Source organism: Meleagris gallopavo, chromosome 20, assembly GCF_905368555.1.
Source record: "Meleagris gallopavo chromosome 20, MGAL_WU_HG_1.1, whole genome shotgun sequence".
In the NCBI taxonomy this organism is placed as follows: Eukaryota; Metazoa; Chordata; class Aves; order Galliformes; family Phasianidae; genus Meleagris; species Meleagris gallopavo.
This window is the reverse complement of record NC_139423.1, coordinates 4,229,601-4,254,678: the sequence shown is the minus strand read 5'-3', so window position 1 is coordinate 4,254,678 and position 25,078 is coordinate 4,229,601. Positions and strand designations below refer to the sequence as shown.

General features: G+C 58.8%; 3 protein-coding genes across 5 annotated transcripts in view; 1 reads left to right on the top strand and 2 right to left on the bottom strand.

Annotated features, from left to right (window-relative positions):
- Window positions 1–487, bottom strand: part of UBE2O (ubiquitin conjugating enzyme E2 O) — a 49,234-nt gene extending 48,747 nt beyond the window's left edge. Inside the window, exon 1 of the mRNA XM_085240298.1 lies at window positions 46–487. Coding sequence (XP_085096424.1) covers window positions 46–417 — 372 coding nt within the window. The 5' untranslated portion in view covers window positions 418–487. The remainder of the gene's footprint in view (window positions 1–45) is intronic.
- Window positions 488–513: 26 nt separating this feature from the next.
- AANAT (aralkylamine N-acetyltransferase) lies at window positions 514–6,518 on the top strand. The gene is made up of 4 exons (XM_003211424.5): window positions 514–2,717; window positions 4,993–5,279; window positions 5,357–5,511; window positions 5,595–6,518. The coding sequence occupies exons 2-4, from the start codon at window positions 5,123–5,125 to the stop codon at window positions 5,898–5,900; spliced, it is 618 nt and encodes a 205-aa protein (XP_003211472.1). The 5' UTR covers window positions 514–2,717; window positions 4,993–5,122; the 3' UTR covers window positions 5,901–6,518.
- Window positions 6,519–6,829: 311 nt separating this feature from the next.
- RHBDF2 (rhomboid 5 homolog 2) lies at window positions 6,830–21,734 on the bottom strand. 3 transcript variants are annotated; one of them, XM_085240039.1, is made up of 20 exons: window positions 21,601–21,734; window positions 17,400–17,558; window positions 15,505–15,633; window positions 14,199–14,353; window positions 13,981–14,105; window positions 13,477–13,669; window positions 13,195–13,407; window positions 12,520–12,648; window positions 12,012–12,145; window positions 11,619–11,825; window positions 11,338–11,449; window positions 11,048–11,122; window positions 10,578–10,739; window positions 10,393–10,493; window positions 9,883–9,946; window positions 9,653–9,747; window positions 9,347–9,422; window positions 9,124–9,224; window positions 8,731–8,884; window positions 6,830–8,253 (listed from the first exon to the last, which is right to left on the bottom strand). In XM_085240039.1, the coding sequence occupies exons 4-20, from the start codon at window positions 14,334–14,336 to the stop codon at window positions 7,834–7,836; spliced, it is 2,499 nt and encodes an 832-aa protein (XP_085096165.1). In that variant the 5' UTR covers window positions 14,337–14,353; window positions 15,505–15,633; window positions 17,400–17,558; window positions 21,601–21,734; the 3' UTR covers window positions 6,830–7,833. The 3 variants fall into 3 exon arrangements, with proteins under 3 accessions (XP_085096165.1, XP_085096161.1, XP_085096162.1); XM_085240035.1 differs by having other exon boundaries at window positions 13,981–14,353; XM_085240036.1 differs by lacking the exon at window positions 17,400–17,558 and having other exon boundaries at window positions 13,981–14,353; window positions 21,601–21,714.
- Between the last annotated feature and the right edge of the window lie 3,344 nt (window positions 21,735–25,078).

The window sequence follows — 25,078 nt, the reverse complement described above, 5'->3', positions numbered from 1 at the left end:
CGAGGCCCGGCGCAGCTCCACGTTCAGCCCCCGACCCCCCCTCACCTTGGTCTCCTTGACGTGCTGCTTGATGCCCTCCGGGTACCACTGCACCCTCACGTAGCCCCGCCGCAGCGGACTGGCGCGGCCCTCCTCCGTGCCGCCCGCCCCCGGGCCGCCCGATTCCGAGCCCCCCGAGCTGGCTGCTCCCCCCGCTCCCCGGCCGCCGCCCCCCGGCGCCGCCGTCGCCGTTTCCTCTTCTTCCGAATCGGAGTCTTCGCCGTGGATGAGGCGAACCAGGCCGAAACGCACCGAACCGCGATAACGGCCGGATACCAGGTCGTGGGAGAAGAGGAGACGCTGCGAACCGCCCGGAGGAGCCGAAGGGGGTAAAGGCAGAGCGGGGGCCGGGGTCGGGGCGGCGGGGAGCTCCGCCATGGCGCCGGGCTGAGCGGGAGAGCGCGCGGCCGCCGGCACGGGCTGGGGGAGGGGCGGGGCGGGGCGGGCGGCGCGCGTGGAACGTCAAGGGGCGGGGCTTGCGGGGCCACGCCCTATGCGTAGCGACGCTGTCGGGGCGGGCGTGGCCGCTGATTGGACACGCCCGTGGAGATGCCACGCCCACCGAGTGGGAGGGGCAGAGCGGAGGAAGGAGAGCATGGAGGCGGGAGGGTGTTTTCTTTGCTCCGATACATCGCGCCGGTTCCCATTGTGACCTCCCCACACCTGTGCGGGACGTTCGGAAAACGTATGGAATCCTCGGGCAGATCGGTTATGTGGCAGAAAAAAAATATTAAAAACCCAGGAGCAGCGTTTTCCCTCTTTTTATCCTTCCCAGCAAGGAGCTCGAGCCCCGGCTCAACCAATGGGCTGCGGTTTCTCTGTCCAGCGCTCCTGGAGGAGACTGGAGGAGCAGCGCCTGGATGTTGCGTACAGCACAGCGCTGTGTCCTTCTCACAGCTCCACGGACATGTTTCCAAGCACGGCTATAGTAGCGACGCTTCTCATCATCCCCCCGATGCATTTTTGCAATACTGCTAATGAAGTATAGATACGGGCAATAGGCACGAAGCGGTGCGCAGATGGAACTGTCCCTCTTCCGAGCCATTACATGCTCTGCTCCGGACCCACCGAACCCCTCAGACCCCGTTTCTTTTGGGCCCGGTTCCGGTGCGCGGGGCGCTGCTGCCACCTCGCGGCCGCTGCTCGGTGCCGCAGGGTTCGTGCGGGAGGGACGGATGGCTGGGTGCCCTGCTTGGGTGCACGGATCCTTGCGGCGAAGCCAGAGGAAGGTGTAAAACAGGAGTGGCAGCAGTGCCTTCAAAAGACAACGCTGCAGCCACCCCAAGCAGCGTGACCGCGGAGCACTGGGACAGCCGGGAGCAAATAGAGGGAGCGAGGAGCCGCCGGGCTGCGCTCGTGTTCTCTCTGCAAAGCCCGTCCCCGCAGCGCTGCTCTGAAGATGCTGAGTGCTGCTGCACGGCGAGCCTCAGGTGTTGGCCCTCCGCAGCTGGAGGAGTGGACAGAGACTGAGCAGGCTGCTCTCTCTTGCCATGGTGCTGCCTTCAGTTGCTCTGAAATGTCACTTCTGAACAACAGAAGGGTTTTTTTAATGATTACTTTTGCTGACACAGAATCACAGAATGGCCCAGGTTGGAAGGGACCTCAAGGATCACGAAGCTCCAACGCCCCCAGCCACACGCAGGGCCACAAACCTCCCCAACTATACCAGCCCAGGCTGCCCAGGGCCCATCCAACCTGGCCTTGAACACCTCCAGGGATGGACGGGGCATCCACAGCCTCTGGGCAGCTGTTCCAGCACCTCACCACTCTCTCTGTAACGAACTTCCGCCTGACATCCAACCTAAATCTTCCCTCCCTCAATTTCAAACCATTTCCCCTTGTCCTGCTGTTATCCCCCCTTTCAAAGAGTTGATTCCCCTTTTGTTTAAAGGCTCCCTTTAGATAGTGAAAGGCTGCAATGAGGTCACCCCGCAGCCTTCTTTTCTCCAGGCTGAACAAGCCCAGCTCCCTCAGCCTGTCTTTGTAGGAGAGGTGCTGCAGCCCCCCGATCATCTTTGTGGCTCCTCTGGGCCCTTTCCAACAGCTCTCTGTCTTTCTTGTACTGAGGGCTCCAGACCTGGACACAGTACTGCAGATTGGGCCTCACAAGAGCAGAGCAGAGAGGGACAATCACCTCCCTGTCCCTGCTGGCCAGCCCTCTTCTGATGGAGCCCAGTTGTTTCCATTCCAGGAGCCCACGCTTGGGATAATCCCCATTTGGTTACACTGGTCACAATAGGGACAAATACAGCTGGCTTCTCTTATCCTGCTCCTCGTGTAACAGCCCCCAGGAGCAGCTGGGGGTGCACACAGAAGGATGCATTATGTCTTTCCCTGCCCAAGCCCTGCTCTCCCTGCCAGCTCACCCCAAGTACGCAGCAATCAGCTAAATCAGCTTTATCCCCCCGCAGGCAGTCACGCCAGGGTAAAGAAATCAGCCTCAGCTGCCTGATGGGATCCTTTGCCTGCTCGTCATCTTAAAGCCTCTCACCTCTCCTCGTCTTTCATCATGGTTATAAACCCCTTAGAACTTCATCACGTGCTCCATAAATAACAAATATATAAGTGAGGCTCTGCGTGTGGCTGCAGTTCCATCCCTGCTGTCCCACAGCTGCGAGGAGCCGCAGGATCAGGTTGGAGAGGAGCAGCACCAGGTCCCCACCCCCATCCCACAGCCGGTAAGCCCAGCGTTTCTGGGACCTGGTGATCCTCATGGCCTTGGGGATATCTGGTGGCCTGTGGGTCGCTGTGTTGTTCTGGGCTACGGGGAATTGCCTCAGAAGGGAGGGAGTTGGGACATCGAGCTTGACTTGCCTTGGATTTTGGAGGTGAGAGCATCTCTGCGGACCATGCAGATGCTTTGGGCTCTGTAGTGCACAAACACAAAAGGAGGGGACAATTTTACAGCATGTACTTGGTGTGCTAATAGTACACCTGACATATGGGGATGTGGAAAGGAGCCACAAGATGCCCTGAAACTTAATATAGCCTGGGGTATAAACAACTGTAAAAACATGTAGGAGGCTGTGTTAGAGCGGGGGAGACAGTTTGATGGAGCTGGGAGGAGAGGGGTTTCCTCCGAACTCTGGTTATCCCCCACTGTGTGCCCAGCAGCCATCTCAGTGTGCACACTCCCTGCATGCCAAAGACCTTTGCGTGTGCAGGGAGCTGAGGAGCTGAGCAAAAAGCAAAAGCTCGTTTCCAGAAAAGAAACACAATTCCATCAGCCCGCTGGCTGGGCTGCCAGAAGTGCTGGAGGGGAAAAGATTCAATGAGAAGGAGCTGAGAGCAGGCTGTACCCCACAGCACTACTGCTCACGCTGTTGTGTTGGGGTGCTGAGAAGTTTCTATAAGCACAAGGGGTGTCTGAGCCACCCCAGCCTGCTGCAGAGCCCTGATACAATCAGGGGATGAGCAGATCTGGCAGCTGATACCAAGCTGTGAATTCTACAAACGTCACAGCATTCCTGCAGTACTGTCTCATTTTGCTCCCTTCCCATCCGTGGGAGCACGAAGCACTCATTCCCAGCATGTGTTGGTCTTGCACTTACCCCTTGGCAATGAGAACTGGCACGAGGGATGCTAAATATTTCCCCTGCCCGATACCCCTTGTGCCCAGAGAGCACATCCACTGCTAACCCAGTAAACCACTGAAAGAGAATCACAGCAACAACCCATCTCACCACTTCCAGCACCCAGCCCTCAGCCTTTCCAGATGGAAAATTCCCAGCTCGCTTTGGCTCTGCCCTGTGCAACGCTCGTGCTGGTAATGCTTTTGTTTCTATAAATCCTATTAGCTGGAGGCAAGCCTATAATTAGCAGGGAAAGCCGGCACCTCTCAAACAATAACTGACCTGGCTCCATGCTGGCTTTGCTGTGAATTGCTTTGAATATTGGCTGACTGGTGGCTCCCGCTTGGCTGGGAGCTGCTGCCACTATTCCTGCCCGCAGGCCAGGGCTGCTCGGATTGCACTTCTCTCTGGGTTTATTAACTTGGTTTGATTGGGCATGAAACATGAGGCGGATTTATGACACAGAATCTGACCCAAGCAGAGGGACCTGGCAGAGATGTGTAGGGTAGGTGGTGATGGATGGGACAGAGCAGTACAGACAGTCCCATGGGCCATGGGACCCATAAAGGCTCTTTGGGCAAGGCTGGAGCTCTGCTTTTCCCTGCAAGGGAGCACTAGAGGACTGCTCTCCTCAGCAAGCTTCTACACAAGTACTTACAGAGTCCAATCCCACATTTGTTCAGTGAGGGCACCCTAATGGCACACCCCTGGGCCTCCCAGCCTTTGGAGTGGTTGTGACCACAGGCACTGGAGCAGCTGCAGATGGGCTCATCCTGCCTGCTGGCCCATCACAGCCAGGTTTTCCAGGGTGGCCGTGACTTAAGTGCTCACCAGGGGCTAAGCCATGTGATTTACCCCCTAAGCAAGCTGGAAAAGCAAACAAACCCCCCAGCAGCTCAAGCATGGCATAGAATCACAGAACACCCCAAAGTGGAAGGGACACACAAGGACCATCAAGCGGAAGCCCTGGCCCCACACAGCACCACCCAAACCCTACATGACAGAGCAGTATCCCAACACTCCTTGAGCTCTGGCAGCTCAGTGCCGTGCTTGCTGCCCCAGGGATCTGCTCCGTGCCCAGCACTCACCGATGCAGAACCTTTCCTTAATCCCCAACCTGATCCCCTGACGCAGCTCCAGGCTGGTCATCTCCTGTGCACACACAGCACCGACGTCACCTTTGTGCCCTGGACAGGGACAAGATGCCCAACCCCAGCTCCATCCCACTGCCCAGACCCCTGGGGCTGGAGGTTGGCTACTTGTGCCAACTCCCAGGGGTGACAGCGGGGTTGCCGTGGGTGGGTATTTGCTGTATCTACACCCACACACGTATATATAGCTAAAGGACGGCAGGCAGCCTAATCCCACGCATGATCAACAGGTATTTTCGGCAGCTAAGAGCTCAGGAAGAGATTGGCTGAAATTAAGCTGAAATTAAGGGTGCCGTGACACTGCTGGGGCCCGGAGCTGACAGAGCCGCCCCGGATAAAGGCAGCTGGGAGCAGAGCGGGATGCCGGCGCTCAGCGCGGTGCCGTTCCTGAAGCCCACCCACCCGCAGGGCCCACGCAATTCTCCCGGCCGCCAGCGCCGGCACACGCTGCCTGCCAGCGAGTTCCGCTGCCTCAGCCCCGAGGATGCCGTCAGCGTGTTCGAGATCGAGAGGGAAGGTAAGGGGCTGCCCACCCCACCCCACCCCACCTCAGCCCGGTGTCGGAGCTGGGAGCTCAGCGCCGTCCCCTTCCAGCCTTCATCTCCGTCTCCGGTGACTGCCCGCTGCACCTGGACGAGATCCGCCATTTCCTGACGCTGTGCCCGGAGCTCTCCCTCGGCTGGTTCGAGGAAGGGCGCCTGGTGGCCTTCATCATCGGCTCCCTCTGGGACCAGGACAGGCTCAGCCAGGTAGGAGCCGGGCGCCGGGTACACGGAGCAGAGAGCCGGGCTGCCCTGCGCGGCCCCGCTAACGGCCCGTTCCCTCCCCGCAGGCAGCGCTGACCCTGCACGAGCCGCGGGGCACAGCCGTGCACATCCACGTGCTGGCCGTGCACCGAACCTTCCGGCAGCAGGGCAAGGGTTCCATCCTGATGTGGCGATACCTGCAGTACCTGCGCTGCCTGCCCCGCGCCCGGCGCGCCGTGCTCATGTGCGAACATTTCCTCGTGCCCTTCTACGAGAAGTGTGGTTTCAAAGCTCTGGGTCCCTGCCAGGTGACGGTGGGCGCGTTGGCCTTCACTGAGATGCAGCACGAGGTGCGGGGCCATGCCTTCATGCGCAGGAACAGCGGCTGCTGAGCCTTGCAACCCAGCTACACGCCAGCCGGGGGGGGGGAGGGAGTGAATACTGTGAGCCCTCTCCACCCCCACCGTGGCTGCACATCTTTCCCTGCTGGCCCCAGCCACAGCTCCCTGCCCACACATCTGCCTTTTGGCCAAGGGATGAGCGTGGCCCCAGCCCAGCCCTGTGCCTCACTCTCCCAGCGCTGGGGAAAAATCCAGCCTGCAGCATCGAGCCTGCACCCCCTCCCCCCTCCCCTTCTATAGTTGGGGCTGTGAAGGGGAGCCCAGGAGGACTGTGCAACCAAAGGATCTATGAGAGATGGAAAGAGCCTCAGTAGAACCTGTAAACCTTGAGCCCCCAGCCCAGCGTCCCCTTCCCCAGCACAGCCCAACACCAGGCATGAAGCCAAGCCCTGCTCTGAGCAGCCCTTGCAGCCACCCCTCACCCAAAGGCACCTTTACAGCATGAGACCCCCAGGGTGCCCCCCACCCATGGCCACCCCAAATTGCACAGCCAGGATCCTCCCTGCAGGGCCAATCCTGCATGCAGACACCACCTGCCCAGAAAGAGCCCTCTGCAAATGCCTTGGTCTGTTGTGAAGCAGCAAATAAAGATGCAGTGGTTGTTTTCTACACGCCTGCCTATCTTTGCCCCCAGCTCCATGCACACATGGGTCCAGCCAGACAGCCCAGACCCATCCACTGCTTTTTGGGGTGTCTCAGCTTTAAGCAAAATGAGGCAGATGTGCCTCAGGGTAACTTATGGGGTGATGCTGCCCTTGGGCAAGGAATGGAGGCTCTGCGGGTCATTGTGCCATGCCACAGGAGGGATTTTTAGAGGGGAACTGGGGAGAGCATCCCCCTGCAGAGCAGGGACAGGCCTACTGACTGCTGCCAACCCCCCCCCCCCATCAAAAGCACAGAGGGAATAAAGGCCTCGTGGATATCATTAAATACAAGTAGAAATTTATTCAGGGTCAAAAAAAATTCCACAGCTTTTTTTTAAAAAAAAAAAAAAAAAAAAGTATCAAAAAGAGACAACTGAGGTGAGGTGCCAATCTTTGGCTGGAGCAGCACTGGAGAAGCAAGGAATGGGGCTGCAGCCGGCCTGCGGCAGAGCAGGGGGGGCAGACATGGGGCTGAGACCCCAGCACCTGGATTGTTTTGATGGGGTACTTGTGCTGCTCCTGTTAACAGCACTGTCACACACAGCACTGGATGAGCCACCTGGTTACACCATGAAGGACAAGAGGTGACAGCGTGGGTCCAGAGCAGCAGCAGGAGTGGGTCCTGAGGAGCCAAGCCCTCCCTCACGCTGGGGATCCAGAAGGAGCTGAACAAAACCACTGGAGTGCTTTCTTCTATGCTTACATACCAGCACAGTGCTCCACTTTCAGGGTGAGCCTCACTGAGGGGAAAAAGCAGCACCCCCATCCCACCCAGTGAGGAGCCCACCATGAGGAGCATAGCTTTGCTCCTGAGCCCCTGGGGAGCAAACAGGGGGCTGAAAAATATCTTCAATCCTCAGCTCTGAGAGTGTCAGAGCTGAAAACAAAACAAAACAAAACAAAAAAACCTCCAGAGCCCTCCACTGTGGAAACCACCAGGGTCCCCCCACAGCCCTTTCAGGAAAACACCTCCAGCCTCCCAAAATTAAAAATCCCAGGGCTGAGAAGTGCTGGAGGAGCCCATCCCACTGGGACAGGTTGGAGAAAGGGATGAACCAGAGCGTGGCCACAGAGCCCCATAAGCCCCAGGCAGCCCCGAGGTGATGGACACGGCCAAGAGCCATGGGTACAAAAGCGCCCCTGCAAAAAGGGGCGTTGTGTTCACAGTAGGATTGGCACCGTTGGGCCCGGTTGCTGCCTCACCCCACAAGCTGTCCTGGGGTTAGCGGGGCCTGGAGGCCCTGAGCAGGCCGGTCCCAGCTCCGCAGCCCCTCCGTGGGTCAGTGCAGGACCTGCTCCAGCTCGTACTTCTCACAGAACTTGCTGGTGAAGGGCAGGCAGGTGAGGTACTCGATCCAGCGCCAGTTGATGGGGTAGACATAGAGCCAGATGAAGAGCGAGGTGAAGAGGCCCAGGAAGACCAGCAGGGACACGATGATCATGGCCCGCTTGCGGTACTTGTCCATCGTGCCGAAGGTGATGTAGGGCAGGAAGGCAAAGGAGAGCAGCAGGCCGCTGAGGAAGCCGAAGAGGTGAGCAATGTTGTCAATCCAGGGGAGGAGGCCGCAGACAAAGAGGAAGAGGACGATGCCGGAGAGGTTGAGCAAGGCTTTCCATGGCTTCTCCAGCGCTTGCCAGCTCTGGAAGAGCTCCACGAAGAGGCAAGCCAGCAAACCGAACTGAGACCCAGCAGGGCCCACCTGCAAGAGGTCAGACCCCGCTTACATCTCCCATCTGTGTCCCCAGGGTCTCCCCTCACAGGACACGTTTGCTGTAGGGAACGCCGGTGCTGTTTTGGCAGAGCCAGGCATCGGGTGCCTCCCACACCCATCCCACACAGCAGGGGGATTAAGGCACTCGACGTGATCCCTTCTAAAGCCTGCCAGCTCCGCTGCCAGCAGATTAGCCATCTGCCAGCCCGCACACACCAACACGTGGGGCACACGGCCCACGTGAGCCCTGCACACGGGGCAGAGACCCCCTCCCCACACATGGCACAACCTGCTGAGGGGTGAGACCTCTGTGCTGCGCTCTGCAGCCCCCTCCCCGTGAAGCTCAGGGTGGTGATGCTCTATGCACACAAGCATGTTTGCTCAGTGCCCAGCCCAGAGCTCATCTTGGGGAGGGGGAGCAGAGTTACGGGGAGATCCCTCCCCAACTCCACAAGCTGCCCTCACCTCCGCCCGGTATGGCAGGAAGATGGCACTGGCCAGATTGCCCGTGATGCCACTGAGGATGAAGATGATGGAGATGCGGAGCCAGCCCGCCAGCTTCTCCAGATCCCGCAGCACCGTCATCTGGAAGGTCACCGACACCAGGCAGTGGATGATGCTGGAGGTGGAGGATCAGTGTTAGACTCCTGCCCTACTACAGGCCCTGCCCAGCGCTCCCACCCACTGCTCACAGATATGAGACAGCTCACAAAGCTGTCCCCCATTGATAGCATGCATTGCTGTAGCTTGGGAGTGCTCCCCCATCTCCCCTCCCAACCCATTAGGGGCCACAGACAGGCTGTCCCAAAGGATGCTGCCATCCCAAGCCACCCCCAGTGCCCACAGCCTGCTGCTCACCCTGCATGCAGGAACAGGGACAGCCACAGGCGGTAGATCTGGTCAGGGACCTCCGGGTTGAGGAAAGGCAGGAGGCCACAGACTTCATCCAGGCAATGCACCTGGCAAGGCAGACGTGGGTGGGAGGTGATGGGGTGGCAGCCCATCCTGCCAGTGCCAGCACAGTGATGCCCAGCCAGGCTGCTTGCCCCAAGCCCCCTGCGTTCCCCCCACAGCCCCTCACCTGTGAGCAGAGCGTTGCCTCCTCGTGGAAGTAGCCATGCATGAACTCGCAGTACTCCCGTGTTGTGATCTCACAGCTGGGCAGAAGGCAGGCAGTGGGCTCACCTGGGGCAGGGTGCACCCCCTGCTCCAAGCACCCTCAACGCACAGTCCTGCTGTCACTGCATTTCCCACCCTCAGCCCCAGGGCCTCCCTCCATCCCTGACACAACTCAGGACATTGATGGGGGGCATTGAGGAGCACCAGAAGGGCGCAGGGAACACTGCCCAACCTGCCCCAGGCTCGGTGCCCGCTGGCTGTATCTCACCTGCCCTTGGTGCCGATGCAGCACGGCCTGCCCTTGATCTGGCAGTCCATGTGAGGGAGGCCTGTGTGGTTGGTTTTGGTCTCGTAGGTGCAGATCTATGAGAAGGGAAAGGAGCTGCAGTGGGAGGGCTGCTAAGAGCCTCCTACAGCCCCACACCGTGCTTGAGGCTGTCCGCCTCCCACAGAGGCTGTGTTGGTGTGGATGGTGGGCACCTCACTGAGGGCTCTTACCGGCCACCTGGTGATGTCATCTGGCCATACATGGGGGGGATTTGAAGCCGGCTCTTCACACGTCCTGGTGACAGAAGGAGGATGTGTGGGTCACTGAGAGTCTCCCCAAGCACAACCCTGCCACCAGTCTGAGGCCAGGCACGAGACAGGGGACCTGCAGCCACCCTCTAAGGTTCCCAGACTCAGGGAGATCCTTGCATGCTCAATATCCTACGGTGAAACGCACTGCAGCCAGACCACCCATCTGGTAACTTCACTGAGTGTCCCCTTAAAATGTCACATGTCCCTTATCTCAGCCCAGGGATCGGGGCAGGCAGGGCCAAGCTCAGGACAGCAATGCTCCTCAGGTAGCTTTCTGGCCCACCCACCACACTTAGAACAGACCTCACCTCCATTTCCCCACCAATTCTCTCTTCCTCATCACTGCCCTATGACACGGAAGAGTCACCAACCCCTCGGCCAAACCAACTCCAGACATTCAAGCCACAAACCCAGCCCCACACAACCCACCTGGGGTCCTGGTGACACACAGCCCCCGACGTGCGCTTCTCACCGGAGCCCATGGTCGGCGTGTTGTTGTTGGGCCACTTGATGAACGTCGCCAGCGTTTCCTGCAGGGATGGAGATGCTCAGAGTGTGGGCATGCAGGAACTGCTCTGCCCCACGTGCATCCCATGCCCCAGCCATGGCCGCACCGAGCAGTCCTGTGGCAGTGTTTGGATGCAGCCTGATTTGTCATTCTGGACGCAGCAGCCAGAGTTCCGCTCCCGGTCCCGTTCGCGCTGGATGAGCCGCTCCACCTGGCGGTCCTTCCGGATGCAGGGTGAGAATTTGGCTCCCAGATGGATCAGATCGATCTGGAAGGAGGAAGTGCTCTGAGGGATGCTCCAGGTCGCATCCCATCCCCACCTCCCTTCCCAACTGCTGCCCTATTGATGAGATCCCATCCAAATGGATGGAGGGTGGACAGGCTTTCTCTCAAACATCCCACTGTGATGCTTTGGTTCTGGGGAATGCTGCAGAGCCCCGGGAGCAGGCAGGAGGAGCTCATAAAGGGCAACAAAGAGCAGGACAGCAGGTTGGGACTAGGATTTCTGCCATATAGCTATGGGAGAGGAGAAGGGAGCACCCTTTAAGCCCCACCTCAGGCTGGCAAATCGCTTACCGAGCTGGGCCCGATCCAGAAGTTCTCCTGCTGGATGTACTTGACACTTTCATACACGCCTTTGTTTCTTAGCACCTACAGAATGAGACCAGGGTCACACAGCCAGCTGGGGGGTCACAGCCCCATAGTGCCACGTCCCCTCCAACCACCTGCAGGGGCTGAGCCCTTTTGTCCCCAGGGGGCTGCATCCCTCACCCCAACAAGATTACCCCCACTATGTACTTGAGGACGACATTCAGGAGTCGGGCACCCAGGAGGGGACAGGCCTGGCTGGGAGCTCTTAAACTTACTAACTCTGTCGTCACGTGCTGGGTGAAGCCAATGGGAGCGATGCCATACGTGCCAATGACCAGCAAGGTGATGAGGATGTGGACAAAAGTGATCCAGTAGGTGAAATATGGCCTGGGGAGCAAAGGGAACAGGGTCACGGCTCCCTGTTGGCACAAGGATACTGTAGTAACCTGGGGAGAGCAGCCCCAAAGCCCACTCTGATAGAGATGCAAATCCAGATTGCACCTGGGGAGCCCCAAGGAGCGGAGTGACCCTGGCGGGCTGCAAGCTGTGCCCTCACCGGTGGCTGTCGGTGATCTCCAGCTGTGACTGCACGATGCTGCTGAGGCTGCGGCGGTACGTCCTGTTCAGACACTGCCCCACCACCCCCAGTCCATAGTAGCGTTTCTTGCGGTCGAAGGCGAAGTGCTTCACTTTGGAAGCGATGCGTCTGCCCCTCTGGGGGGCCGGGCCAACTGAGGCAGCAGCGAGACGGGCACCCTCACGTCTGCAGGGAGAGAAACTCATCAGCGAGGTAACAGCCCAGGGGCTGCCCCACTCATCCCGAGACACCCTGGAGCAGGGGCTGGAGAAATTTCTTGGCTTTGTCCTGTAGCAGCATGCTGGATGTGCCCAGTGCCCTGCAGCAGGGACTGGCGGACATGGTATTGGCTGGGGGGAGGTTGGCACTCACAGTGCGGTCTGCTCCACCTCTGGGGATGCCCTGACATCCTCCCCCACTGAGTGCATGCGTAAATACGTGGCTGAGAGTGGTGGTGACTCAAAGACGTCATCTGGCATGGAATAGGTCTCGTTGTGCGTGTCCATCTGGAAAGAGCACGGAAGGGAGGGGGATCACAATGTCATCCCAATGACCACACACTACAGTCCATGTGAAGTGCCCATGATCCCATCACCAGCGATTATCACCGAGTCCCTGCAGTGCTGGGCACAACACCCACTGATGCCCTTGCTCTTGGGGCAGGGCTAGAGCACAGACACCGGGGCCTTTGGCACACACAGCTCCAAATACAGCCCAAACCCTATTTGGGTAAGAGACCAAGCCTGGTCCATGCTAAGAGCAAAGAGGTGAGACAAACAGGGCTGCCCAGTGAGCCACTGCCCCAGTCAGAATGCTGCTCAGCCCCACGTGGGGCACTGGGAACCCCCAGCTCCAGCAGTCGGCGTGGAACAGTGCTTGCCTTACTGAAGAAGGAGGAGTCCAGTGTGTCAGCGGTATCCACCACGTCCTCATCCATGAAGCTGGGGTACATGAAGCTCCTCTTGGTGCTCCTCTGCTTCTCAGCCAGAGGCTCCAAGACAGAGCGGCCCTACGGCAGGGGAAGCAAATGCGGGTAAGGAAAACAAAGCCTCAGCGCTGCAGAAAGTAGGGGGGCTTTGTCATAGCCACCCCCAAAGCTCAGCAAGTGGTGGCAAACATTAAATGCCAACCATGGCTCTGTGCAGAGGTCACGCAGCTGCCTGTTGCTCCTGAGAGCCATCAGTGCTGGGCCATGGCTGTGACAGGTGGCACAATTCTAAATCCCCTTTTTGGTCTCTGCCCCACATCTCCTTGGAGACCCATCTCCAAGGCTTGCAGGGGACTCCCCAGGTGACAGAAAGTGCCAGAGAAACTTCCCCTGCAGCAAAAGGTTGCTGGCTTGACTACTTTCGAAGGATGGCGTGCGAGACAGTTCCACTTTCTGGTCCAGTTTCCACCAGAACTTCTCTTTTTAAGGTTAAAACCCGCCACCTCCCCCTCCCAACACACAGCAGAGTGCAACAACCGTCTTTGTGCACAGCAAAAAGCCAAAAAATGAAGACAACAGAGGGCTGAGAAGTGAATCAAGAGGACAATCCCTTTCCCCAACACTCACACGGAGCAGCGCGGCGGCCGCCCTGAAGCTCATGTGTGCCACAGAGAGCCTCTTGCGGCGTGGCAGGCGGCTGTAGCCGGAGCGGGCACTGCCCAGGGACGCCAGCGATGCGACGCCGGGGGTGTGAGGGGGCAGGACGTGGTGGGGCGTGTGGGGACGGTCGGTGTCATCGGGGTGGCGGAAGGGACGGCCCCTGGCCAGAGGGTCCACGATCTGGAAGAGGGAGAGGTGTGTTGGTGATGGGGAAGGGTTGGTGGGCGGTCCCGGCGCTCCGAGCTGTACCTTGGGCATCTTGGCCGGTTTGGGTGACTCGGTGCCTTGGAAGGAGGGCACCTCCTGGCTGGGCAGCTCCATGTCGCGGTAGGCAGCCTTCAGTTTGCCGTATCTCATGCTGCAGTGCTGCAAGCTTCGGCGCTGCCAGTGCTGCCGCTTCCCCTCCCAGTCGCCGCTGACGCCGAACCATTCCGCCGTGCCCCTGGGTGTGTGATGGATGCACTCCAGCAACCGCTCAGCCCCCTGTGTCACCGTCCCACCCTGCCCTGCAACTGGAGATTGGAGCTCGGTTCCGAGCTGACAGGTCTGTGGCTTGCTGCTCCACTAAGCCAAGCTGAGATACCCTATGTCGGGATGCACACAGCTCGAGGCATTCGCTCCTACAGCACCAAGACGTTTTCACAGCCAATTCTACCACATGCTCATCCAACAGCTGAGCCACGTGGCACCCATTAAGGCTTTCCCTTGGCCTGGTACCCACATCCCTGCCATGGACACCCCCCAAGCCCTCACTTGCGGATGCTCTGGGACAGAGATGTCTGTCGGCGGAAGCCGGGCCGCCGCTCTGAGCTCTCACATCCCTTCGAGCGTGGCTCCTGCAGGCTCTTGCTCTTCCGATAGATGGGCACCTTGGAGGGCTGGGAGGCAGAGCACAGGGTTACAGAGCACAGAGGGTAACAATGGGTACACCAAACCCCACGTGGGACGGAGAGGTGCCTCCCAGAGCTCACCTCCTTGTGGGTGCCGTCCTTGCCGTCCTCCTCCGCCTCCCGGGGCGGGGGGATCACGATGGAGAGGTTGGGGGGCTTCTTGCTCTGCAGACGGCTGCTGCTGGAGCGGCTGCTCCCATTCTTGTTGCTGGATGCCATCTTGAGTGGGTGGCAGGCTGTGGGGGGAGCAGGGAGTGAGCGGGGGAAGGCAGCCACAGCCCTATTGCTGCATCCCTTCCTCCTGTTCTCTGCAGGGTGAGTGCATCGGTGTGGAAATGGCAGCAGGAGCATTAATGTTAATGGGGCTCTGCCTGACGGGAACCCCAGAGGGAAGGGAAATGCTGCAAGCACTTCCCCCCTCACTGGGAGGGATGTGCATCACTCTCTTCTGATGGCTTACAGCTATCTGGGAGCCCCCGCAGGGCAGCACTGAGGCATCCCAGACAAGAGGACAGCCCCAAGGCTGCGTCCCCAGCACCTCTTGGCCATAGCATCAGCACATTACCCATGGGACTTGGCAGGCAAAACGTTCCCCTCATACACACGTTGGGCTCTGGGCCAGCAGGACAAGGCAGAACACACCAAAATCCTCCCAGTGCACAGAGCAGGGGCTTAACAGCCAGGAGCAAGATCTTTGGGTAACCCCTTCCTGGGAGTCCTCCTGCAGCCCTGCAACACCAGGCAGAGCCTCACGAGTCAACAGGGAAAGGTAATTCCATCTGAGCACAAAGGAGCAGTCCTAAATCCTATTAGGGACTGGGGGGCTCCTGCTGGGATGAATGCTCAGTCCCTTGGCCTCTCACCATCCATGTGCCAGCACCAAGGGCACCTGCCCAGGGCTCGCTGCTGACAGGCATTCCTCTGTCCTGCTTGAGTTGGTTGTGGCCAACAGATGCCAGAGTCCTGCTGAGGGGCAGCCACGAGACAGCAGGATGTATGGCAAGGCACCCTGGAGTACCACCTGCACCCTGCTCTTTTCCGTTTGGGCTGCTCCTCCCCACCACTGGCCTCAGGAGCTTGGTGTCCCATGGGATGAGCTCCTGGAGGACATTGGCACTAGAGGGCAGCCACTACCCAGCACAGCCCGGTGCTGCAGCCCAAACACGCAGGGCTTAAACCCAGCACTGCTGTCCCACAGGAAAGGGCAGAAGGCTTACAGGGCTCCCTTTCCTCAGTTAACCCCACTCCCCCCCAGCCTCGATGAGGCTGCAGAGGGTAATCGATGGAGAGAATCTGGATGGGAAGAAGAGAGGCACCACTGCCACAAATGTGATTAGAATCAGATGTCTGAAGCCCCCATCTCAGAGCCTATCTGGGATGCCCCTACCTCATAAGAGTGGCAGGGATCCCACGCAGTGAGTCTCAATGGGCTCCTTCTTCCTTCTCCTCTGTCCTTCACGCATGGGAGCCCCAGGGCATGGCTGAGGTTCTCTTGCTCTGCCTGGTGGGACTGGTGCTGCAAGAGAAAAGCAGGGGTGAGAGATCAGGTCCGGCCTGCAGAAACCTTCCTGGGAGAAGTTTTTGGGGACAGGGCTGTGAAAGGGAGCAGAAGCACTAGGGTAAAGGCAGAGCCATCCAAAAACATCAGGGCAGGATGCTGGGACATAGCCACAAAGCCACACCACTGCATGGCTCTGGGCAGCCACAGGACATGGGGGATCATGCTGCGGTCACTGGCACAGGGTGAGGGAAAGCCACTGCACCTGGCGCCTTGGCTGAGACAACACAGGGCTGAAGGGGAATTTTTTCACCCAAAGCTCTCAACAGAGTGAGAAAAGAGCAGGAAAGAAACACAAGTGCTGTGCAGAGGTATTTGATGACTGCTGAGCTGGGAAGGCGCCAGCCAGGCAGTCCGGCCCCAGCAAGTGAAACTTTCCATCTCACTGGGGAACTGCAGATGCTGTTTGTTTTCCTCCCAGCCAGCAATGAGGCAGAGGTGCCAGCTGCAGGCAGGGCTGGCTCTGGGGAGCCTGAGATGGGGGCAGGGACATGCTGGGCACGGGGACGCACAGCTGTGGGTGCTGCTATGACCACCAGCATCCCTCATGCTGCCCCTGCCACGGATGCACTCAGCACAGCAAGCAGCACACAGGGGAAACTGGAGAACTTGGAACCAATGCTGCTGTTTGGTGATGTGAAAGGAGCAGTGCTGTTTGTGCCCCTGATCCCATCACTAATTGCTCCATCAGACTCCCACACAGTTCCAGGTGAGAACCTTAATGCTCTCCGGGGAAGCACATTTGCAATGCACCCAACCAGCTGAGTGCCTTCCACGCAGCGTGGGAGCAGCAGTTGGGCAGCTGTACCCCATCAGGCACCTGCAGGCCTGATCATGTGGCCAGAGCACTTTTCACGGCTCCTTGAATTAATGCAATGCTTGGCATCCAGAGAGCAGGAAGAGGGGAGCAACCCCCACCAGCTAAGTCCCCTGGGTTAGCCAGGCACAGGGCTGGGCAGCATCCATCCCACGAGGTGTGGGAAGTTTCACCCCACGCCAGCAAAAAGCCTCTGGGATGGGACTGGGAATGCATTTATCCGTTCCCCTACACTCTTGGCACTGGCATGCAGCCCTTCAAGCGCTGGCACAGCTCTCACTCAGTGTGCTCAGCGTGAGAACAGGCAGCCTGAGCCCGAAGCAAGCTGCAAGGAGCTGCAGCCACAGCCAGCACGGCCCTTCACCCTCCAAAGCATGGCACAGAGGGGTTTGTCAGCGCTGTGGGGCCCAGTCTTGCTCACCCCAGGGTCACCCATGTGTCCCCATGGGGGCCAGGCAGGAGAATTTTGCCTTCACCCAGGCGAGGGCTGGGGCTCTGGGCTGAGCCACGAGAGATGCTGACCCAAGGAAACACACCCAGAGAGGAAAGTGGTGGAAAAAGTGACGCAGCTCACACATGGCATCAGCACGGGGCGATGCCAGGATGCTCTGAGCAAGGAAGCAGAGCAGAGGGACTGGCAGCAGTCCACGCACCAACCCACAGAGCCCCCACTACAGACACCCCTCTGAGGCAGCCCCGCAAAGAGCCGTTCCATTAGCAGAGCACCACAACACCAGCATGCCCATAAATGATTCAGGAGCACACTGAAGCTGCCCATCAGCACTGGTTGTACTGCGATATAGAGCTGCCTTTGCCTCGCCAAGCAAACCTCTTCAACCTGCCCAGCACCTCCTTGGACTCCCCATGCGTGTCAGCCCAAACCTAAAACCCAAAGCTAAAACCTTACCGAGAGCAGCCGGGCCGGGCAGGAGCCTGACAGTTCCCTGGGTGCGCAATTGGGAAACTCTCCTCACTTTCCTTCTGCCTATTCCCACAGCAAGCAGGACGTTGGGCAACAGCCGCGTGGTTTGTTCATCCCGGATGAGTTTCAGGCACTCGGCACACCCTGGAAGGAAGCAAAACCACGCGGCCGAGATAGAGGCACCAACCCACGGAGTGTGCTGCTGGCTGTGATAACGCCGAGCCAGGCTTTCCTCCCCCCCCCTCCCATCTGCACACAGTTCGGGCATCGGGTAAGGAGGTGAGGGCAGATGGGCAGCGTTGCTGTGCATTGGGGCACCTCCCCGTGGCACAACCCTACAAAGGCACAGACCCCTCATCAGGACCACCTCCTCCCCACAGCAATGCTTCCAGGAGCCGTGTTTCTCCAGGTTTCCTGAGCCACTAGCTGCACGGAAAGGGAAGGACTCGCCCACAATAGCTGGATGGGGATCTTCCCAGCCCACTTCCCAAGGCACGTGCACATTCATTCCCAGCACGTCCCTCTCTGCCCAAGGAGTTGAAACCCAAACACCCCTCACCCCGTTGCAAAAGGGCTCTGCTCTTTGTGAGCCCATCCGCAGCCCCACGTCCTCCCTGTACACGCACCCCAACGTGCAGCACAGATTCCCCAAGCTGCTGGGCTTCATTAACCTGGCTCAAGCCGCACAGTTCTTCAGAGCTTCCTCAATTCCTGGTTGGGCTCTGGGTCCCCCCCTGTGCAGGGTATGGTCTGCAGGGCAGGCAATACCACGGGCTGTCCCCCAGTTCGCTCTCACTTCCCCATATGCAAAACTCTTTGTGTGAGACCTACAAACTCCCTCAGCGCTCTGCTCCTGGGAGAAACGTCCTGGTGGGGTCCCTGTGTTTGCTGGGGATTTCTCCTGAGCTCAGAGCATCACCATGGGATGCGGCAGCAGGAGGTGATGCTCAGCCCTGCGCAGAAATTCCACTCACCCCATGCGTGAGATGACGGTGGGCGTTCAGTGCAGCCCTCACCATGGCCAAACAGCGAGGAAAGCTGCTTGACCCCAGGCTTGTATCTCCTGGAGCAGAATGCTTATCTGCACACACAGCTGCTTGACCCCAGGCTTGTATCACTGTCCCACCACTGCACGCACACCCACCCCTCCTCCAAAGCATCAGCCGGTTCTGCAGCCTCATCATCTGTCCCAAATTCCACCCAGGAAGGTTTATCACACTCCTCCCCAATGCAAGACCTGCATTCCCCACAGGAAAGCCCAGCTGGGAGCGGTCCACCCTGTCCCACACGTCCCATCCAACGCAGCACGAGCAGAGCACACAGCACCCAAACACAACAACACCACACGATGCTGTGCCCCCACCCCAGCCCCACTCCCTGCTGTGAGCTGCCAAGCCCTTCCCTGGCCCAGCACCCCTCCTGCACACCACAGCAGCGTGCCAGGAGCACACTCTGCAGCTGCTTGGGTGCCAAGAGCCGTTGCCTTTCTCCTCCTCAAGCTGGTGTGGTCCCAGCATTCACTTACCCATCCCTCCCTCTCCAGGGATGCTTTGCCATTCATTCACAGCTCCCTGCTGGCACACAGGCTGCACCCACAGGGCCCCCACCTGCAGCATGCTCACTCCCAGCCCTCCCCCCAGCTCCAGCATTCCCACAGCCAGCGAATTACAGGGATAACCCAGCCAAATCCCCAGCACAAGCTGCTGCATGACGCACGGCGGCACCTCGGAGCCGGGCAGCATGAATGCATGGACACAGCCCTGCCCCGAGCTGCTCAGCACTGGGGACGTGATGGCACCATCTATGGGCAAACCCACAGCTCCCAGCCAACCTGCTGGCCCTTGGTACATAGGGCAGCCCCAGGATGGGGTCACAGATGGAGCTGAGCCTTGCTCAGCCCACTCTCCCCACGCACGCATCAATGCGGCCCCATGCTCAGCATGTGGCTTTGCACCCACGCCTGCCCCACGGATGTGGCATTTTGCAGGTGGGGAAACATGAGGCAATGTGTTAAAATGAGCTGCCCGCTCACAGACATGGAAATCTCAGAGCGAAGTGAGGGCAGCGAGATGTGGGCAGGCAGCAGGGGAAGTGTTGGGAACCCCCCACACAAAGGCTGAGCCCATGGCCCTGCTGCAGTGCAATTACGTGAGAAATAGAATCATAGAATGGCCAGGGTTGGAAGGGACCTCAAGGATCACCAAGCTCCAACCTTCCCTACTGCATGCAGGGCCACAAACCTCCCCATTTAACACCAGCCCAGGCTGCCCAGGGCCCCATCCAACCTGGCCTTGAACACCTCCAGGGATGGACAGGGCATCCACAGCCTCTGGGCAGCTGTTCCAGCACCTCACCGCTCTCTCTGTAACGAACTTCCCCCTGACATCCAACCTAAATCTTCCCTTCCTCAACTTCAAACCATTTCCCCTTGTCCTGCAGTTACCTACCTTTCAAAGAGTTGATTCCCCTCCTGTTTATAGGCTCCCTTTAGGTACTGGAAGGACCGAGAGTGAGAATGGCGAGGCTTTGCATGATACTTGCAAGAAAAAGCACAGCTCTCAGCACTACTCAAAGGCTGGGGAAAAGATTGTGACCCCAAACACCAAAAGGTCCCCAGTGACCCTAAATCCTGGCTTTCAAACACTACTTTGCTGGACATCCCCAGGCCCAACGACCACTGGACAGAAGCTTTTCCAACAGCAATGAGTTATGATCCCATCACTCGTGGGCTGTATGGATTTAAGAGAAGTAATGTGGTCTCAGCCTTCAATAATTCACTCATGTTGTGCAACACTGTGCACAAAGCCCACCCCCAGGGAACACAGAGGAAAAACAGGGCTGCAGGGACATCCATCCCACTGCAGCAGGTGCAGGTGGGGATGGATCCAGCTCTGTTTGCATGAGAGAAGTTCTGAGGGATTTTGCTGAGCAAAGTGAGGTCCACTCACTGCTCCCCACCTCCTCCTTCAGCCCTCAGTGTGGATTTGGAGCCAAACGCCTCCAGGGTTATTTCCCAAGGGAAGGATGCAAGTGAGGCTTCCTTGAGTTTACAGGAGTTAAACAGGAGTGACATCAAAGATAAAAAAAACAACAAAACCAACCAGCAGCCCTCAGCCAGAGGACAGCCACGTGCTGCTCGCCCTTCGATCCGCTGCAGCCAAACAATGCAACCCAATTCAATGTGAATTCCCCCACTCCTCCAGCCCATCCCCAGGAGCTTCAGCCCCATACTCCTGTGGGATTTAGGACCTGGCCCCACAGCACACACACACCCATCGTTCCCCAGCTCCCTGCTTGCACGTGTGCCTGAAAGCCATGCCCCCACAGCCCTGTGCCCATCACAACACAGCTCTTTTGGCATCACCCCCCAACCCATGCTCTGGTTTTAAGCATCGTTCACCCCACAGCTCGAGCACCCCTGGGTGCAGCTCCCACTGCAGCCACCTCTGCTCCGCAGGAGCACAGCAGCAGCGCTGAGGATCCCAAAGCATTTGTGGCAAAGGGACCCCAAAAACCACAAAGTGTTCCTGACAGAAAGGTCCCAATGGACCTCCGAGCATTCGCGGCCAAAGGGGTCCCCAGTCAAGGGGTCCCCAAAAGACCCCACAACATTCGCGGCCAAGGGTTGTAAAGCATCCCAAAGCATCCGTGCTAAAAGGGTTCCCAAAGTGCTTATGGCAAAAGGACCCAAAGGACCCCAAAGCCCTTGTGACAAAGGATCCCAAAGGGCCGCAGAGCATTTGCGGTTCGGAGGAGCAAAGCGTCCCCATAGGATCGCACAGCACACGTGGCCGGGGGTCGCACAGGGCGCTCCAGAAGACCCCGAGGACCCCGAATTCCCGTCCCCCGGAGCTCAGCGGGAACCCCCGGCGGTGCCCGAGCGGGACGGTGACGCCGCGGGGCCGGGACTTCCTCCTCCCGCCGGGACCGGAGGCCACAAAGCGCCCTCTGAGGTCCCCGGGCGCGGCCGAAGCCGGATCGCGGTATCGGCGCTGGGTGCCCCGCAGCACCGAACCCGGCACGAGGCGCTCCGGGAACTGCGGGACCCTCCGACGGGAGCGCTTCGGGATCGTTCGGCCACGCGGAGCGGGGAAGGAAGGCGGCCGGAGACAAAGCGGGGAAAGGAGGACAAAGTAAAACAAAGCGGCGACAACAGCAGCCCGGCCCGGGAACACAACGCGCTCACCTCGCCGTATCCACGCCCCGCTCCCACCGCCGCTACCGGCGCCGCCGCCTCCACCTGGACCGGGGCGGGGCGGGGCCTCAGTGGGGGCGGGGCCTCGGCGAGGAGGAGGGCGGTGCGTTTGGTGGGCGTGGTCTGAAAAAGGGGGCGTGCCCTCGCTCAGGGCCCGCCCCCTAGAGCGCCGCGCCTGGTGCTGCACGTGGGTGCTCCCGGTGCCATACATGGGTGCTCCCAGTGACATTCATTGGTGCTGCTGCTGTGGTAGCAGGGTGCTCCTTGTACGATCACATGGGTGCCCCCAGTGCCATACATGAGTACTTCCAGTGCCATATATGGGTGCTCCTAGTGACATTTATTGCTGCTCCCGGTGCCATACATGAGTGCTCCCACTGCCACGTATGTGTGCGCACAGTGCTATATGTGGGTGCTCCCTGTACCATACATGGGTCTTCCCCGTGCCTTATATGGGTGCTCCCAATGCCGTATGAATGCTCCCAGTGCCATCCATGGGTGCTCCTGGTGCTGTACGTGAGTGCTCCCTGCTGGCTACTCACGGAGCCCTCCCTCCCCCCACCCCACCTGCTGCTGGTGCTCACAAGTTCTGAGTCCCTGTGACAGTGGAACCAAGCACTCTAATACCACTGGGGGAGGTTTGGGTTTTAAGCACTAAAAGGCTCTCCAGGGAGCACCAGAGCCGTGTGCTGTGTGGTGAAATTCAGGGCCAAATTCAACACAGGGCATTCCCAGGCATGGCTGTTGTGCAGACAGTGGGCACCCACTGCTCACAACCAGCTGTGAAGCTGAACACCTTCCCCACCACAGCCACCACACTGGCTGCCTGCTCCCTGTCCCACCAAGACCCCCCAGTCCTCCCCTGGATACTCCTACCCCTACCCCCACCCCTACTGCTGGGAGCTTGGCAGACACACTGCAGGTCTGGGCACATCCTGCTGGCTGGGCTGGATTTGGGGTGACACATTCTCGAGGTTGGAGCTCTGTGGGGCTGCAGAGGCAATCACATGTGCTGCACAGGGTGACTTGGCCAGAAAGGGATGGTGGTGAATTCCATGGGGAAGCACCTCTGCTTCTGTGGTCCTTGACACCAGGAAACCAGCTCCAAGCTGAGATTCATCCCACTCATATTGATAAGCTTTGTGGTGCCGAGACATTTGCAGTCTGCTTTTGGCATGCCTGCACTGCCGAGGCTTCTATATGGGAATGGGTTTTGCCATAACATAAACTTTTGTTTCACACCTTGCAGCCCTATCCCTGCAGCTCAGCGCTGAGCTGCACTCCCAACAGCCTCCTCCCAGCACTGAGTCCCTGCCCTTTTCTGAGAGCTTCTCATGTGTCGCATCCTACAGAAGCGAGGCTCCAAGCCAGCCCTCCCCTTGGCACCCTCACGTCAGTGAGATCAGCCAGCAAATCTGTTCCTGGTAGAAATGAGGGTGGAAAAAGCTTTGGGTTCCACCCAGCTGCTTGGAAGCTGTGGTTGGAGGTGGGTGGAGCAAGGCAGAGCCAGGTGCCTGTGACAATGGGGTGACAATGAGGAGAGGTGAGGTGGGGGTGTCCCTGGCACTAACCTCCCTGGGATGGGCTGCAAGCTGGGGCAGGAGGGAGGAGAGCAGGGACCTGTGCCAAGGTGCCAGGCACCGACATCTCCCTGTGCCTGAGAGGGGACTTTGGAAGCAGCAAGACCTGTCCTCTGCCTTGTGTCACCTTCACAGCCCCTTCTCCACTTTGGTCTGCAAAGACTGCTGGAAAAATGTCCGCGTTGGGACAGGGGATGCATTCTTCCCTGGGAGAGGGCTGTGCTGAGGCTCAGGAAGGGAGAGGCCATGAGGGTCACCTCTGTGAACTCAGCAGAGCGTTGGGCAATAAGGAAGCAAAGTAAGTGACCGAAAAAACCCCAAGGGAGCAATATCACAGCATTGCACCAGTGTGCCTGGGTGCTATGCACTGTGAGTCACCTGCGGCCAGGCAGTGTGCCTGGGCTGGATTGTCCCCAAAGGGCTGCAGGAGGGGGGACACGTTGCTGTGCACCTCATGCTGGGGCCGGGAGATGTGCTGAGGCCGTTTGCAGCTGCTTATCTGAGAGCTCTCAGCTGGGTGTGGAGCTCCTGGGCACAACCCATGTGATTGAAATCCACCCGTCCCGTTGCCACCTGCATGGCCCAGTACCACCAGCATGGCCCAGTGCCACCCACACAGACTGGAGCTCACTGCCTGCAGCGCTGCCATTCCCAGCACGAACAGCAGAGGCCAGGCCACAATCGCTGCAGGCACTGAAGCTGTTCCCTGCAGCAGCAGCAGAGGATGCTCGGCCTCTCCCACCACCCAGCAGCTGCTTGGCACTTGTGTCCGTCCCATACAGACATGTGTCCCACACGAATGCCAAGCGTGGTGGCACAGCTGTCACCCCCAGCCCGTGCAGGATGTGTTGTCACAGTGAGCTGACATCCCCCAGAGAGCCCACCCCCACGTTCCTCCCATCTGTACCCCCTTCACTGCTGCTTCCTCCTCCATCAGCCTGCGGTGGGAAAGCGCTCGGAAATCAGACATCAAATGCAACAGCAGAAAGGCTGGTGGGAGTTTCCCCTTTGGGTTTTCCTCCTCTTTTATTGCTTTCCCAAAGAACAAACCTATGGGAAGGCGCAGGGGCTGCTCCCTTGGTGCCTGTCACAGGGCCACGTGCTGCCCGTGGGGGTTTCTTTCCCCTGCAAAAGGCTCTGATAAGGCTGGAAATAGCTTGGCGGTGCGGGGAGGCTCTGCCTGGTGCCTGCTGTGATGGGACGGCACGGGGAGGAGGAAGGATTGCAGCAGGCACACACAGCAGCACAGGGGCTGATCTTTAAGGAGCAGCACTCCTCGCCTGCTGCTATTTACCTGCCTTCCCAAGGCTGCTCCTGCACAGCCCGACCTTGGCTGGTGCTGGCATCCCCGCTCCGTGCCTCAGAGCGGGTGAATGATTTTGCACTATTGCTTAGAAATATCCCTGAATCAAATCCCTGTGCTGTCCTGCTTGAATACAGAAACACCGCCGTGCAGCAGAGCCGATGGTTATTTTATTTGAGGATCTGTTTGGATGATCAGCCTCGAAGCGGCCTGAACACACAAACAGCATCTGCCAGGTGGTCCTCTGAAGCTTTGCCTCAAAGCAAATATACCGCCAATTTTTTATTAGGAAAAAAAAAAAAAGATTCATAATAAACATTAATAAATCCAGGGGAGTGCTGAAACTCCCATCTTCCCTGAACTGAGCACAGTGTGAGGGGCTTGCTCCATGTCCCAGTTATCCTCACTCCAGTTATCCATGTTCCATGCCCTGCTACCCGTGCTCCATATCCCAGCTATCCCTGTTCCATGTTCCAGTTTTCCCTGTTCCATATCCTAGATATCCCCACTCCATATCCCAGTTATTGCTGCTCCATATTCCAGTTATCCCCCTCTTCTTGGCTCAGTCATTTCCACTCCATATCCC

What these genes read in the sequence shown, in the direction of transcription:
- AANAT (XM_003211424.5), top strand. Translation starts at nt 5,123, where the DNA reads ATGCCGGCGCTCAGCGCGGTGCCGTTCCTGAAGCCCACCCACCCGCAG. An exon ending in GTTCGAGATCGAGAGGGAAG is followed by an intron (nt 5,280 to 5,356) that starts GTAAGGGGCTGC and finishes GTCCCCTTCCAG; the next exon opens with CCTTCATCTCCGTCTCCGGT. An exon ending in ACCAGGACAGGCTCAGCCAG is followed by an intron (nt 5,512 to 5,594) that starts GTAGGAGCCGGG and finishes CCCTCCCCGCAG; the next exon opens with GCAGCGCTGACCCTGCACGA.
- RHBDF2 (XM_085240035.1), bottom strand. Translation starts at nt 14,336, where the DNA reads ATGGCATCCAGCAACAAGAATGGGAGCAGCCGCTCCAGCAGCAGCCGT. An exon ending in GAGATCACCGACAGCCACCG is followed by an intron (nt 11,450 to 11,618) that starts GTGAGGGCACAG and finishes TTTGCTCCCCAG; the next exon opens with GCCATATTTCACCTACTGGA. An exon ending in AGGCAACGCTCTGCTCACAG is followed by an intron (nt 9,225 to 9,346) that starts GTGAGGGGCTGT and finishes CTGCCTTGCCAG; the next exon opens with GTGCATTGCCTGGATGAAGT.